The sequence below is a fragment of the Taudactylus pleione genome, unplaced genomic scaffold, assembly GCF_031769625.1.
Source record: "Taudactylus pleione unplaced genomic scaffold, aTauple2 ptg000198l, whole genome shotgun sequence".
Classification (NCBI taxonomy): Eukaryota; Metazoa; Chordata; class Amphibia; order Anura; family Myobatrachidae; genus Taudactylus; species Taudactylus pleione.
The window spans coordinates 15,038,251-15,052,640 of record NW_028284600.1 but is presented as its reverse complement, the minus strand read 5'-3'; the positions used below and the strand labels follow the sequence as shown (position 1 = coordinate 15,052,640).

Genomic DNA, 14,390 nt, shown 5'->3' with positions numbered 1-14,390 from the left:
TTGCTGGCGCTATTCAACTCCTGCTGAATTGAATCGCCCCCTAACTTGTGCACATGTATAATAAAGAATAAGCCTCCCCACCATGCTGAAATTAGTGCAATCTGCTCTGACTTCTAATATCCTTGCTTTACCGTCAGTGTTATCCCATATATAATGGGTGTACATATACTGGACTTGGCTCGTGATGAAAACATTTGCTCTTCAGTTGTGCAATATCTTCCAATAAAATAGTTTTAAAGCCTATAAGACAAGTAGTGCTTAGCACTGACATGTCACAGTCCCTTCCTCCCTCCCCACGCTCAATATTTCTTGAAATAGTCCTGAAATCTAGGTGAGGGTGTGTAAGAACTAAACACATTTTTCCCTCTTAATTTCAGAAAGTGCCTTTTTATGGGTTTACTTTTCATGTGCCATTGATTACTATTTATCTGAAATCATTCTGCACTTTGGCAACTGTTATGTATGTGCCTACGTCATCTATAACCGGATACCTAGCAGCAGCCTGCAGTTTGTTTTTCCTCTTCCTGATAATTTACCACCGCCCCACCTTTAAAATGTGACATTTAACGTTCTGTGTACTTATCCAAATGGAAATGGAACAATTTAACCCTGGACAGTTGTTTGGTAAAATGCTTTGTCCAGCATAATCTTTGATGCTGCCAATTCATTTATCGATCATGTACATAGTGCCGTCATATTACACAGTACTCTTAGAATATTTTCAACTCCTGTAGTCCCTGTCCCATGGGAGTCCAGGCTATGTTATCTCATAAGCACATTAGGGTCCCTATGTTTTTGGACTGGAGAGGAAACTGGGCACACAGGGAGAACACAACTAAACACATGATAAAACTCTGCTCAGAATATATAACCCAACACTAAGCACGTGGTAAAACCCTGTTCTGTATATATAACCCATGGCTCCTGTGCTGTCTGCAAGTCTAACTGAAAATAAAACCAAAATTGATTGTGTTGATCAAATGCTGTTAATGTTATGCTATATAATAGTACTAGAAGCTGAATATACTAATGGTAAACATCCAGTTTGTAATGGTTGTAAACATCTCTGGTCCATTATGTAAATATTCTGTGTTGAAGGCATAACTGAGCCATAATCAGGAACCCGTCGTTCTATAGTATGAACGAAGTAGTCTCCTGCCATGTGCTTGCTGTTGGGCTGTCTGGCTTTATTAGTCCAATAATATATTACTTCTAGCATGGGGAGAAGAGAGCCTCCTATGAGTACCTGGATGCCATTAACAATTCATGCAGACCTCCCAAATGGAGCATCTCATTTCATGTGAGGTTTTTATTATCTTGCTTATACCATTAACTATAATGTGAAGCTTCCCTAACACATTGGTAAGGAGGAAGGGGTGATGGGGAGTGACTATAAGCTTGGCTGAGTGCTTATTCCCACACCCCCCAAAAAAATTCCAATCCATTTGTTGTGATTGCGTCAGAGTATGACATGCTTTTGTAGCCTGAGTAGAGTCCATCCTGCTTTATAAGATTATGGAAGTGGTGATGTTCTGTGCTCTGCTGTCATTTCCATTACTTCAGTCTGTAATATGTATCTATGCCGTGTACAGAAGAAAGGGAATGTTCCTGGTGTAAGTGCTGTTAAGATCATGCAATGAAGTGTATTGGCAGGGCTGGCTCACTTAAAGCTTTGGATTTCTTTGACGCAAGATAAGGTAAAGTGGCTGCTTAACTCCTGTTTGCAAATACAGAGGTATTGTATGTAGGCAGTGTGTTAAAATGTCAGCTTGCCTCTTTGTTTTGGTACCACGATGTGCAGAACACAGTTACTACAGGTTGAGTTTCCCATATTCAAATATTCCAAAGTACGGAATATTCTGAGCATGACTGAGATAGTGACACCTTCGCTGGTGGCTTATTGTACACAAACTTTGTTTAAGGCACAAAATTATTACAAATATTGTATAAAATTACCTTCAGACTTTGTGTATATGAATCAAATGAATTTCCTGTATGTACACAAACTTTGTTTGATGCACAAAATTAATAGAAGTGTGTGTGTGTGTGTGTGGTTTTCCTATATTTGTGCATTAATATATGAATAAATCATATACGTTTTGTACTGAGGATAACCCTAGCTTCTCCCTTGAGACTGATTCTCTTTTATATTTGAAAGTTCAGTAAAACAATAACTATCGGCTGCGTCCTTAACACAGGATGCGGGAATTGTAGTTCAGAAGCAGCTCGAGGGCAGGGGGGGGGGGGGACTTGGTGGGAGAGACAACTGTTGGTGTTCTAGCCCTGTCAGGATCCCGAGTGCTGGCATCACGTACCGATCCACCATAAAACTACATTCTCATTGTCCTGGTGTCATTTTTATCAGTTATTTACAACATATTAATTTACATCAGGACTGATGACTCTTAATTGCAGTAATAATGGTGTAAAATATATCTTGCCTTTTTATTTTAGGTTAGACCGCCTCTTTATTTTACTGGACACCGGAACAACTCCAGTAACAAGAAAAGCAGCCGCACAGCAGCTTGGCGAGGTGGTCAAGCTTCACCCTCATGAACTTAACAACTTGTTATCTAAAGTGAGACCCTCTTTCCCTTTTAATGATCAACTCTTCAGACATGAAGTGAGTTTTCCTAACCTCTTTGTTTGTGCCATAAGGTCTTGATCTATCTGCGCAGTCCAAACTGGGATACCCGGATTGCAGCTGGGCAAGCTGTTGAAGCAATTGTAAAGAATGTTCCAAGGTGGAACCCAGCGACCAGGCTGAAGAAAGGTAGTAATTCCTGTATAATCACTTTCCCAGTTGTTAGAATTCTTATTTAAAACATGAACTTATTAATACAGATGTGTCTTCATACACCTATCCCTTTTATATGGCGCAAAACTCTTGTCACGTCTCCCATGCTGCATATTTTTTGCCTTTAGCTCTGCTAAATTTTCCTCAAATGTGCCGGATGTAGTCAAAAGGCAGACTATCAGAATGCTGACCTTCATAATGTCGACATGTGGAATGCAGACATCAGGGTTAGATGGCAGGAGGGTTAGGGTTAAACTACAGGGTGATGGGTTAGGGTCATGGTTAGAAGTAAGGATTAGGGCTCGGCCTAGGAGAGAGATACTATGAGGTCTGGCCCGGATGTGATGTACACATGACCACAGGGCCCCGGAAGCTGTGCTGGAGCAGTCATGAGCAAGGTAAGTTGTCACTGGGCCAAGAGAAACTATGTCGACATTGTAGCATGTCGACATATTAATTTCTACTTGAGGATTGTAGATTTCAACATTGCCATATCACACCACACCTAGATGCTTAGGATTACTTTTTTGTCTCTAAAGAATTGGTATAAAGTTGCAGATTAAGCATAATGATGCGTGGAGAGTCACTCTGATCTGACCTATCTTTTGCCTGTTTAACTTGGATTGTGTACGAATTCTTCAACTTTACTATTTTTTTTTTTCCTGATACGGTTTCCTTCATTGTTCTACGTTTTCATAAATTTTGCATCTTCATTTGCGATAAACACTATTTGCCGCACTTTGAGAATAGCTGTTTGTGAACCATCTGTACAGATCATTTCTTATGCGTTCTCTCTGTGACTATAGCTGCTGGTCACATTTCAGCTGGTGATCTTGTAGTGTTCCTGACTTCAAATCCTGTGTAAATGTGTATGTAATCATCTAATCTGTTCTGTCCAGTCTTCCACTGCGCACGCAGTGGAAGACTGGGCGTGTGCCCCAATGGCTCCCATTGCAAGGGAGACAGGACACCCTTGGAGAAGGACCAGCTGCTGGGGTGAGTAGGGGAAGACGGGGACTTAGCTGCTGGGAAGCGGAGATTGAGGTGATGCCGGAATATATATATTTGGTATTCCAGTCTGCATTCTAGTGCACATGGGGAAGGAAAGTAAGAGTGAGCTGGAGGTCTCTGTTGTGCTTGACATTAGAAACTTAATGGATGCCATTTGGTGCTTAGAGGAACCCTAAAAATATTGCTCTCTGTTGAAGCTATAATAATGTGTATCTAGCGTTCCCACTAGGCTGTTTTAGCGGGGCGCGGCGCCCTGCCCTCCTTCTGGAGGGCAAAAAGCACCCTGCCCTCCAGGAGGAGGGCAAAAAGCGCCCTGTTCTCACCCGCGGGACGCAGTGTCCCGCGGGTGGACAAACATGCGGTGACCCGGTCACCGCCGGAGAATAGACGCCGGGCGCATGCGCCCGGCATCTATTCTCCCTGTCTGCAGGGCTTGTGGGCTGCCCGGCGTGTCCGTAAGTGCCGGGCACGCCCCCAAGAGTGACGAAAAGGGGACGCGTCTTATAGACACTCCCCCTTTTCCAATGACCACGCCCCCTTCTCGGTCGCACGCTCGTGCATGCCCTCTCTAGCTCCAGCGCCCTGCCTCCCGCCGGAGCTAGAAGGAACACTATGTATATATATATATATATTTTTTGTTGCTAGAAGTGTTTTACACAAGGCTCTTAGCGTGTTTAGATAAATGTCAATCCTTATGCAAAATTTACTTTGTTTCGCTTTGACCAATTTTAGAGGCTGGCTCAGAGTGTTCCAATGAGGACTCATCAGTATCAGACCGGCTGAGCTTTGACAGGTTTGACATATCGAGACTGCTCAAACATGGTGCCTCTCTCCTGGGCTCCGCTGGTGTGGAATTTGAAGTGCAAGATGACAAATCTGGTATAACATTCATAAAGCAATATTGTGTTGTCTAGACCTATTGTGTATATGTATAGATGGTATGTTTCCTTTGTTCAGAGACTGCATTGTACCTACTCAGTTGTAGTGTGGAGCCCACACTAGGGACTTTTAAATCTCATCATAAACCAAGCTGCATTGGGTGTCAAACCACAGCCAGATGTGCACATTGGACTTTCCTTTTATATAGGCCTAGTTATTAATGTTGGGAGTGCACCTGGTTCAGGCCGGGAGAAATTTTCATTGGCACCTGCCAATCGGGCTCCACACATTTATAGTGGACCTGTCAGCTGATGTTTTGTTGGCATAAGGTGTTTAGAATATTTCATGCTTCTATAGAATGATGTTAAACTGACATGCAGCTTGCTGCAGTTTCTTCCCTTGTTGACATTAACCCCTCGCCCGCATGGTTGGCAAAAGAAAGGTGTCTAGTTCCCACAGTGCATATAAGCGCAAAACTGCTGATACTGCATAGGGAGCAGAAACTTCTGCCTTTCCTGTTACCTCTTCCTCTCCACCCATTACATTTTGCCAGTGATTTCATGGTTAGGAAATTGAACAAATGACCGATGATTGTCTTGTCTGGACATATTATTTGGGATGATCAGGAATATTCAGGATATGAATTTGATTGTACATCCTATCATTTGAATCCTATACAGTTTATGGACTTTCTAGTTAATGTAACTTTAGTGTCAGGTTTTTAATTTGAGCCATCTTTTAGCTATATTACTATCAATTGTCAGAAGTTGGGTTATCAGTTGTCTTGTGATTTTAATGGCTTTGAGATCAGAGCCTTTCTTTATTTAATTGTATTTATTTAGTTACTAAGAAAATAGAAAGGGATGTTTGTCACAACACCCGTCATACAATAATGTACAATGAAGATGGTAAGGCTTAATTACTAGTCTTCCATTGCAGTAATCATAACGTTTGATATGTTACATTTAAACTTTTTACCAAGATGAGAATAGAAAGGAGCAATTCATGTCTGATCATAGCATATTCATGTCAGTGACCTCAACCCCGATAGGAATGACCACGCTCGGACCTTCCAAAAAGCTTAAAGTTTAAATACAATTATGTGTGTGTGTATGTGTATATATATATATATATATATATATATTTTTTTTATAGTCCAGCAGTGGAAGATCAGTGATTTATACTGATGAGACATACAGTCCTTTTAATCACACGATATATCTTTTCTCAATTGATATTTTAGTTTTAATGTTCACTGCCATTTTAATTAAATTGACTAGTTATGTTTTAAAGCAACAGTATGCACCCATTATACCTACATTTTATCTTTTTAAAAAAAAACATTTTTCTTTTCCTTGAATTATGATTTGGGTTAGGTGTAGCATTTTTTTTTTTTTTTAAATAATAAACAATCTCATCTTGGTCTCTTCTACGATGTAAAATTTTTTTTATTTTTTTTTGCTTTATGCGACTAATTTTTCTCTCTAGCTATTAAATGTAATCTGAAAATTGGAGAACTGCATGTAGCATGGTGGCAAAGTGATTAGCATGACACTGAGGTCATGACACTGAGGTCATGAGTTCAATTCCCGTTCATGATCCATCCATGTGGGGGTTTCCATGTTATCCTCGTGTATTCTTCTGTGTGCTTTTGGTTTCCTCCCACACACAAAAAAATCAAAAAAAAAACCTAATGGCATGTCATTTGGATTCTGACCAAATTAACACATGCGCGTGCTTGTATGTTAAGGAATTGACTGATATGAATGACAAATATTCTCTGTACAATGCTGTGTAAACTTTTATTTAGCGCAATCTTAATTGTTCATAGTCCCGGTGTTAATTACGTTGGCTCCTATCCTGTGCAGAATTTGCCAGTGTAAGTTACATAAGCTGTAAAGGTGGGTGTGGTAGTATGTGGTACCACATTAAGAACTTATGAAGGAATGCTATGAGTAATACTAAATAGTAGGCTCTATCATTTGTTTGTTCTTAGTGGAAGTAGACCCCAAGGAAAGGATCGCACGACAAAGGAAACTGTTACAGAGAAAACTAGGCCTTGACATGGGAGCTGCAATAGGCATGAATACCGAAGAATTATTTAATGATGAGGATTTGGACTACATGCCGAATAACACACTTTTAAATAAACCTGTAGGTAAAAGTTTATTTTAAGTATTTTTGTCTTAAATGAATGCACTCTAAAGATGATTCTAATTATTCAGAGCACTGTTCCAGATTCCTATTACCCATTCTTGTACATGGATTTGACCCACCTGTATTGCTCCTTCATACACTGGGGTATAGACAGCAGTATGTGGAGCCTGGAACTTTAAATCTGAAAGATTTGGGCTTGTCTCATCCCCCCTTCCTCTATACCCCACTTGCCTGCAGTTTAATTAAAGTTCCTGTTGGAGCCTGGTGTTCTTTTTCAAGTTGCAGTGCAGTCTGTCATGTATTTTTTTCATATATACAGTACTTGTCAAAAGTCTGAGCACAGCAGTATATTTGAAGGAATTTTCAATTTAACTGCACATAACGAAATAAAACCTGTTTTATTGGCTTTGTTTACAAAATAAACAACTGTTTGAACAATAAGGAAAAAAAAAATACTTGTTTTTGACTTTTAAGCAAGTTTATTTAGGTAGTCTGCTTTCATTGAAGTGACGACCCTTAGCTTTGATAAGTGCTTTGCATATCCTTGGCATCGTATTTACAAATTTTTCAAGCTTTTGGCGATCCATTCGACTTCAGCAGCTTTGAAGAGCCTCCCTGAGGCCCTCAGTGTTGGTAGGCATCTGTTTTCTGACTTCCCTGTCTAGTTCTTCCCACAAAATCTCGATGGGTGAAACATCTGGTGATTGAGGTGGCCATTCCATTTTTGTTACGACTTGAGCGTCCTCTTTCTTTTGCAAATAATTAGTACACAACTTGGACGTATGTCTTGGATCGTTATCTTGTTGGAAAACGAAGTTCTGACCTACAGGTTGCCTTCCGGAGGGAAAACGCATGACACACTAATATGTTGTGGTACACCTTTTGATCCATTCCGTTGATTCTGACTAAGTCACCAATTTGGTTGGACTCGAAACATCCCCAAACCATCACATTGCCTCCTCCATGCTTAACTGTTGGCGCTACACAGTGTGGGAGAAAGCTCTCACCTGGACGACGACGCACAAAAGCCTGGCGATGCGAGCCAAAAAGTACAAATTTCGATTTGTCGGTCTAAAGCACCCTCTTCCACTGTTACTAGGTCCAATCCATTTGCTTCTTAACCCATACATACCTTTTTTGCTATGTTTGTAGTGCGTAGAAGTGTTTTTCTTACCGCAACCCTACCACTAAGGACATATTCCTGCAAGCACTTGGCCACCTTTCTATCGGACACAGGCTGGGAACGACTTTTCCGCAACTCCCTTCCGATTTCCGGAGTGGTCAAACGTCTGTTACGCTTGCTAGTAGTCACAATGAAGTTGTCCTCACGAAGAATTGTTGTTTTTGGATGACCAGTTCGTTTTCTTGTAACATTTTGATAGATTTTTCACTTTCATTCAGTAGCCCGACACACTGCCCCAACGGTTGCCTTCATCAGTTTGTGGATATGCCGTAAAGAATAACCTTCTTCCCTCAAAACAATGATTTGAGCACGTGTTTCCACACTTATGCATCGGTACGGAAATAATATAATTTGTTGTTTTTATCATACTCCATTCATACACAAGTAGCAGAATGTACAATAAACAAGCTTCTTTTTGATTTTCAGGGGGTGTGCTCAGACTTGACAAGTAGTGTGTGTGTGTGTGTGTATGTATATATAATATTATAGTAATATTTACAAACAGCGGGTATAAGTATTGAACACTTCAACATTTCTCTTCAATCAAGGCTGGGGGACACGACTATGGGATTGTCGGTTGGGGCTGGAGCAGGCACTTAATGACACTGTGTAATTTAATCCTAGTTCCTCCCCCCTGCAATCCAATCATGCCAGTTGTCTAAGTGCCTGAGGAGATGGGGCACGTTTGGATGGGCTGCTACGCAGCCCATGTAGGTAGCTTGTATTTGTGTTTTGTTTTTTTTATATTTTCTTTCTACTTGAGGTACTGTGCGCTGCTTGTAGCCGCGTACAGGTGTGAGTGCGACTAGCTACAGGAGCTGTGGTACAACTCGCCGCTAGGTAGCTGCGGCGCGGAGTGGTGTGCATCATCAAGACCCCCCACGGAGCACTCTGGTCTCTTAGAGAAACCGCCTGGACCCGGGGACAGTGCGCTCTCTCACCATTTTAGAGGGTGCAGGGCGGCAGTGCTGTCCCAGATGGCGGCGCCAACTTGCGGGTTTGAGGACGGCTTCTTTACGGAAGCACGCCCTCACAGGAAGCTCTGGTTGAGCAACACATGTGCTTTCCCCAGACAGAGGAGTAACACTTGTCAGGACAAGCTGCGGCATAAGGGGGGCGGAGCCTGTAGCTGCTGTATTCCCCTACGCATTAAAGTGTGTCGGACTTCTTTTGGCAGCGACTCTCCTCACACAGGGAGCGCGCATGCCACAGTCTCCCCGGATCAGCCGGGCTTAACCAGAGTTTTCACCTCGCAAGGGGAACTACTCTGTTCAATAGGACAGTGGATATTGGAGGGGGCAGAGCTTCCAGTGCTGATCTCCCCTCTGGCAAAGGCAGCCGAAAGCCGGGATGAGGCATGCATCTGCCGGGACTTCAGCATTCTCCTGCGCTGCACACCTCTCCTTTGCTGCAGCGATGTCTGTCCCCTGGTTGGATAAGTACCCTTTTGGCTGTATTAACCCTGGGTAACCCGGTTTTCCTTTAACTACTTGGTACCTGTTTTCTTTAATACATGTTGTAAATCGGGGGGTGGCTCACCAAGTTAATCACAAAACTCTGTAAGCAACTGGTCATAAGATCAAATCCCACAGATTTAACTTGGGTGTCTAGTATTGGTTCTTATAAATTTAATATCTGATACGCCCCCTTTCTGTACCGCCACAGGTTTAGATATCCCCTCTATGTATAGGTGACTGATGGCGTTGGACAGTAACTGATTAAATCAGTGTACGTCTACTAAAGCGGATCTATCTGCTACCTTAACGACACGTATGGGGTAATGGTTGGCGTTGCGGCCTCACCACACGGCGGTGTGGGTTCGATTCCTGCTGTGGTGAGTGGTATTTTGCTGTATCTGGGCCGCTGTTTACTCCCATGTGTGAGGTAACGAGCAGTTGACCTCGGGGCCCTTGCATGTATAGGAAGGGCAGCACAGATGGTGTAATGGTTAGTATTACTGCCTCACAGCACTGAGGTCGTGAGTTCTGTTCCCACTTCGGCCCTAAGTGTGTGGTGTTTGTATATTCTCCCTGTGCTTGTGTGGGTTTCCTTCAGCTGCTCCGGTTTCCTCCCACACTTCAAAAATGTTGAAAATTGTAGAAACAGAGATAAAGGTAAGTTCTTACCATATCTCTTGTTTTCTACTTCAGGGTCCACAGGGTTGACCTTGGATGTCCCAAAGCGGTTCAACTAAGGGCAGGGACGCTCCTGTGCTGAAAGGAGAATACGGCGCCCAAAGGATGCATCCTGAGAGGCGAAAGTGTCAACAGCATAGAACCTCAGAAAGGTCTGGATGGAAGACCACGTGGCCGCCTTACACAGCTGAACAGCCGAGGCGCCACGGCTAGCAGCCCACGAGGGACCCACAGACCGAGTAGAATGAGCCTTAACAGAGGCTGGAACAGGCAAACCCTCCTGTGCATAAGCCTCACAAATAACCGAACGAAGCCAACGGGCCAAAGTTTGTTTGCCGGCAGGCCAACCCCTCTTGTGAAAATTCAAAGAGGACGAACAAGGAATCAGACTTCCAAATGGAACTAGTCCGGTCCACATAAACGTTGAGAGCACGGACGACCTCCAAAGAAGCCTCACCAGCTGAAAGGTCAGGTGACAAAGGCTGGTACAACAATTTCCTGATTAATGTGGAACTTGGAAACCACTTTAGGTAGAAAACCCGGACGAGTGCGAAGCACTGCCTTGTCCTGTTGAAAAATCAGAAAAGGAGGACTACAGGAAAGCGCCCCAATTCTGACACCCTCCTGGCCAAAGCAATCGCCAGGAGAAAAGAAGTTTTAACAGTCAACCACTTGAGTTCCACCGACTCAAGAGGCTCAAATGGAGCACCCTGTAGGGCTTGAAGTACCACTGCCAAATCCCAAGGAGCCACTGGGGGAACAAAGGGAGGCTGAATCCTGAGAACACCCTGGAAAATGATGCGGACATCTGGCAGAGTAGCTATCCTACGCTGGAACTACACAGACAGTGCAAACACATGAACCTTCAAAGAAGCTAGGCGTAAGCCTAGGTCCAAACCAGATTGAAGGAATGTCAAAACCCTAGAAACACAAAACGCCTGAGGATCATAGTTTCTGGACTCACACCACTGAAAATAAGTATGCCACACTCTGTGGTAATTCCTGGCTGAAGCAGGCTTGCGCGCCTGTAGTATCGTGCTGATGACTGAACTTGGAAAAAACCCGGGACCTTAAGACTGATGTCTCAAGAGCCACGCCGTCAGACAGACGACCCAGATCCGGCCCCTGAGACAACAGGTCTCGACGTTGAGGTGGAGAACGGAGCGCCGATGGAGAGGCTCCGAAGATCTGTGTACCAAGGACATCTGGGCCAAGCAGGAGCCACCAGCAGAAGCGTGTCTCCATCCTGTTTGAACCCGAGGCAACAGGGATATCTGAGGGAAGGTACACCAGCTGAAATGTCCATTTCACTGACAGCGTGTCCACTAGGCTTGCGCCAGCGTTTCTTGTCTTGGACCCGTACACGGGCAGCTTGCAATTGTAACGGGAGGCCATGAGGTCCACCTCCTGCATTCCCCACCTGTCCACGAGTAGTTGAAATACCTCTGGGTGAAGCGACCACTCCCCGGGATGCACGTCGCGACGGCTGAGGAAGTCCGCCTCCCAATTGAGGGCTCCTGGAATGAAGACTGCCGAGATGGATGGAAGGTGGCACTCCGCCCAAGACAGGATGCGTGACACCTCCGACATCGCTGCTTGACTGTGAGTGCCCCTTTGATGGTTGATGTACGCCACCGTGGTGGAGTTGTCGGATTGAACTTGCACGTCCAGTCACGCTCTTTGAGGAATAGCCAACTGGAAGGCCCTGTATACGGCCCGAAGTTCCAGAATGTTGATGGGGAGAACCGCTTCTTCTGCAGTCCAGCAGCCCTGATGTGAGAGTGGACCTGTCACTGCACCCCAACCCCGGAGACTGGCATCTGCCGTGTGCAAAACCCAGTCCGGGATCCAAAAGGGACGACCCTTGGTGAGATGTGACGTCTGAAGCCACCAAGCAAGCGACAGGCGCATCTCCGGAGTCCTGATCCGGTGTGGTAACCCGTTCCATTTGGATAGTCAGCCCCTGCAAGGGCATGGAATGAAACACTCGTGCAGGAGAACTGATGGGGTGATCTGTGACGAAAGGAGAGGGCGTACCCCTGAGAGACAACTTTTCGAACCCTGGCATCCGTAGTGGTGGTGTGCCAGCACTGGGCGAATTGAAGTCGGTCCCCCAGAGGGAGGCCCGTCCCAGAAGGTTTATCCTCCAGCTTGGAAGAAGAGCGTTGAGCGCTCCACGCTTGTTTCTTAGGCTTAGGGGGCTACCTTGGTAAGGGCTGTCCCTTGGACTTTCCCTGAGTACAAAAGGACCAAAATGCAGAGGTCCTAGCCTTAGAAGGTGAAGCTGCCGAAGGTAGAAAAGCTGACTTAGATTTAGCCAGGGTATCCACAATTTTGTCCAGACCTGGGCCAAATAATATCTCCCCATTAAAGGGTAAGGCCTCCAGGCCTATCTTGAAATCCGCATCTGCTCCAAGAACGCAGCCACAAAGACCGGCGAGCAGAAATGCGGCAGCCGATGCTCTGGAAGTCAGAAGACTGGCATCCAAAGACGCTTCTCCATTATAAGAAGCGGCATCCCTCATCTGACCCACTAAAGCTCTCTGCATTTCTGGAGCATCCTCAAGAAAAGTATCTTCCAGTACTTTGGCCCAGCTCTCTATGGCTTTAGCCACGTAAGAGATGGCCATGGACGGATGGGCCACAGCCCCAGAGAGAGAATAGATCGTGTTTTTTTTTTTTTTTTTTTTTAAAAACACGTCTCCACTTTCTGTCTGTGGGATCCTTTTAGGGATGAAATGGACGGCAAAGGCAAGGTAGCGCTCTTGATTAAGCGAGTAACATGAGAATCCACCGCAGGCAGGGTTTCCCACTGTTTGCAGTGACTTGCAGGAAACTGATAACTAGATACTAAACGTTTCTGCGGCTGGAACAGTCTTACTAGCCGACTGCAAGGCCTCCGCCATATGTTCAGTCAGGGGGAAAAACAGCCGAAGTCACCTTTTTGTCTTTTGAAATTTGGATACTTGGATTTAGGGGACGGAGCGTCATCCTCTATATCAAGAATAGACCGCACCACCCATACCAATGCCGGCACATTAATGGAAGACTTGGTTTCCACCTCCCGGACCAGGAAATCTGAGTCCTCAGACAATTCCCCATCATCCGACGACGCCTCTGAGTCTGTTACTTGCGCAGACAGGGATGACCTAACAGGGCGTTTAGACGCCTCTTGAGGCCTGTCAGTTCGTAGCATATTTTGAAAGACTGAAGATGAGGCTGCTAAACTCTGGACTGAACTGGAGAACACATCCACCCATGGTGGTTGACCTGCCTAAGGTAGACCCTGAAAGGGAGTGACTGACTGTTGTCACTGGAGGGAATATACATGGGTAACCCCTCATAAGGACTAACTGAGGCCCAGGGGAAGACTGCAACAGATGTGGTATACCCTGAGAAGGGGGGATGGCTGGTTTGGATAACCCCCCTATGGGGGAGAGCAGTTGGGACCACCAGACGGTCTGCAATGGAAGCCAGCACCTGAGAAAACACTGCCTAAGAAGGGTCCTGGGGGGGTTAGAGGGACCAGGTAACTGCTGGCACCGCATATACAGCCCATCCTGTGATAAATCCACCTGATTTAACACCTGCAACGCAGCGTCTGCAGCAGAACAGAGTGGTAGTCGCGGAGCGCTCAAATTCCTCGTCAGACATGATTAAAATATATATATATACAGCTATATATCAACACAATAGGGAAGTTCAGTGATTTACTCCTGTCGCACCCACAAGCATGCAGCACACAGGTCCACAGATATGGTACCATGTAGCACGCAACTGTATGTGACCGACTTCACAAATACATGAATTTATAGTTAAGTAAAATAATTTAACTGAGGTCCAAGAAAAGCCCTACACACACACACGCGCGCACGCGAAGGAAAGGCATAGGTATAGACTGACAGTAAGTAGAAATAAAGCACAGTCAGCACTAGCAAAAGTCGCATACAATGCGGAAAGTTAATACTCACTGCACCTTTTCACTACATTCAACCTTCCCAGATTCAGTGTCTGGGAGGGCTATAGTGCTGTGTACGCTGTCCTTTAACAGGGGAGAGGTACACTGGGAGCGACCGCACGCTGCCTGCGAGATTTGCGCTGCCACTGGAGAGAAGATGGCCGCCGGAGACCTCAGGAGGAGTGGCCGCAGGAGGAAGCAGCTCAGCATTGCCAGACCCGAGCGGAAAAGCGCACTGAGCTGAGGGGAGGAGTCGCTAGACGGGGAAGG

At 45.0% G+C, this 14,390-nt stretch overlaps 1 protein-coding gene across 2 annotated transcripts in view; it reads left to right on the top strand.

The window, feature by feature from the left end:
- The window catches only part of BTAF1 (B-TFIID TATA-box binding protein associated factor 1), a 115,118-nt gene that overhangs the window by 13,074 nt on the left and 87,654 nt on the right, over positions 1 to 14,390 (top strand). For both annotated transcript variants that reach the window (XM_088476922.1, XM_088476921.1), the window contains exons 2-5: positions 2,455 to 2,578; positions 2,659 to 2,773; positions 4,541 to 4,687; positions 6,684 to 6,841. In XM_088476922.1, the coding sequence (XP_088333048.1) occupies positions 2,455 to 2,578; positions 2,659 to 2,773; positions 4,541 to 4,687; positions 6,684 to 6,841 (544 nt within the window). The remainder of the gene's footprint in view (positions 1 to 2,454; positions 2,579 to 2,658; positions 2,774 to 4,540; positions 4,688 to 6,683; positions 6,842 to 14,390) is intronic.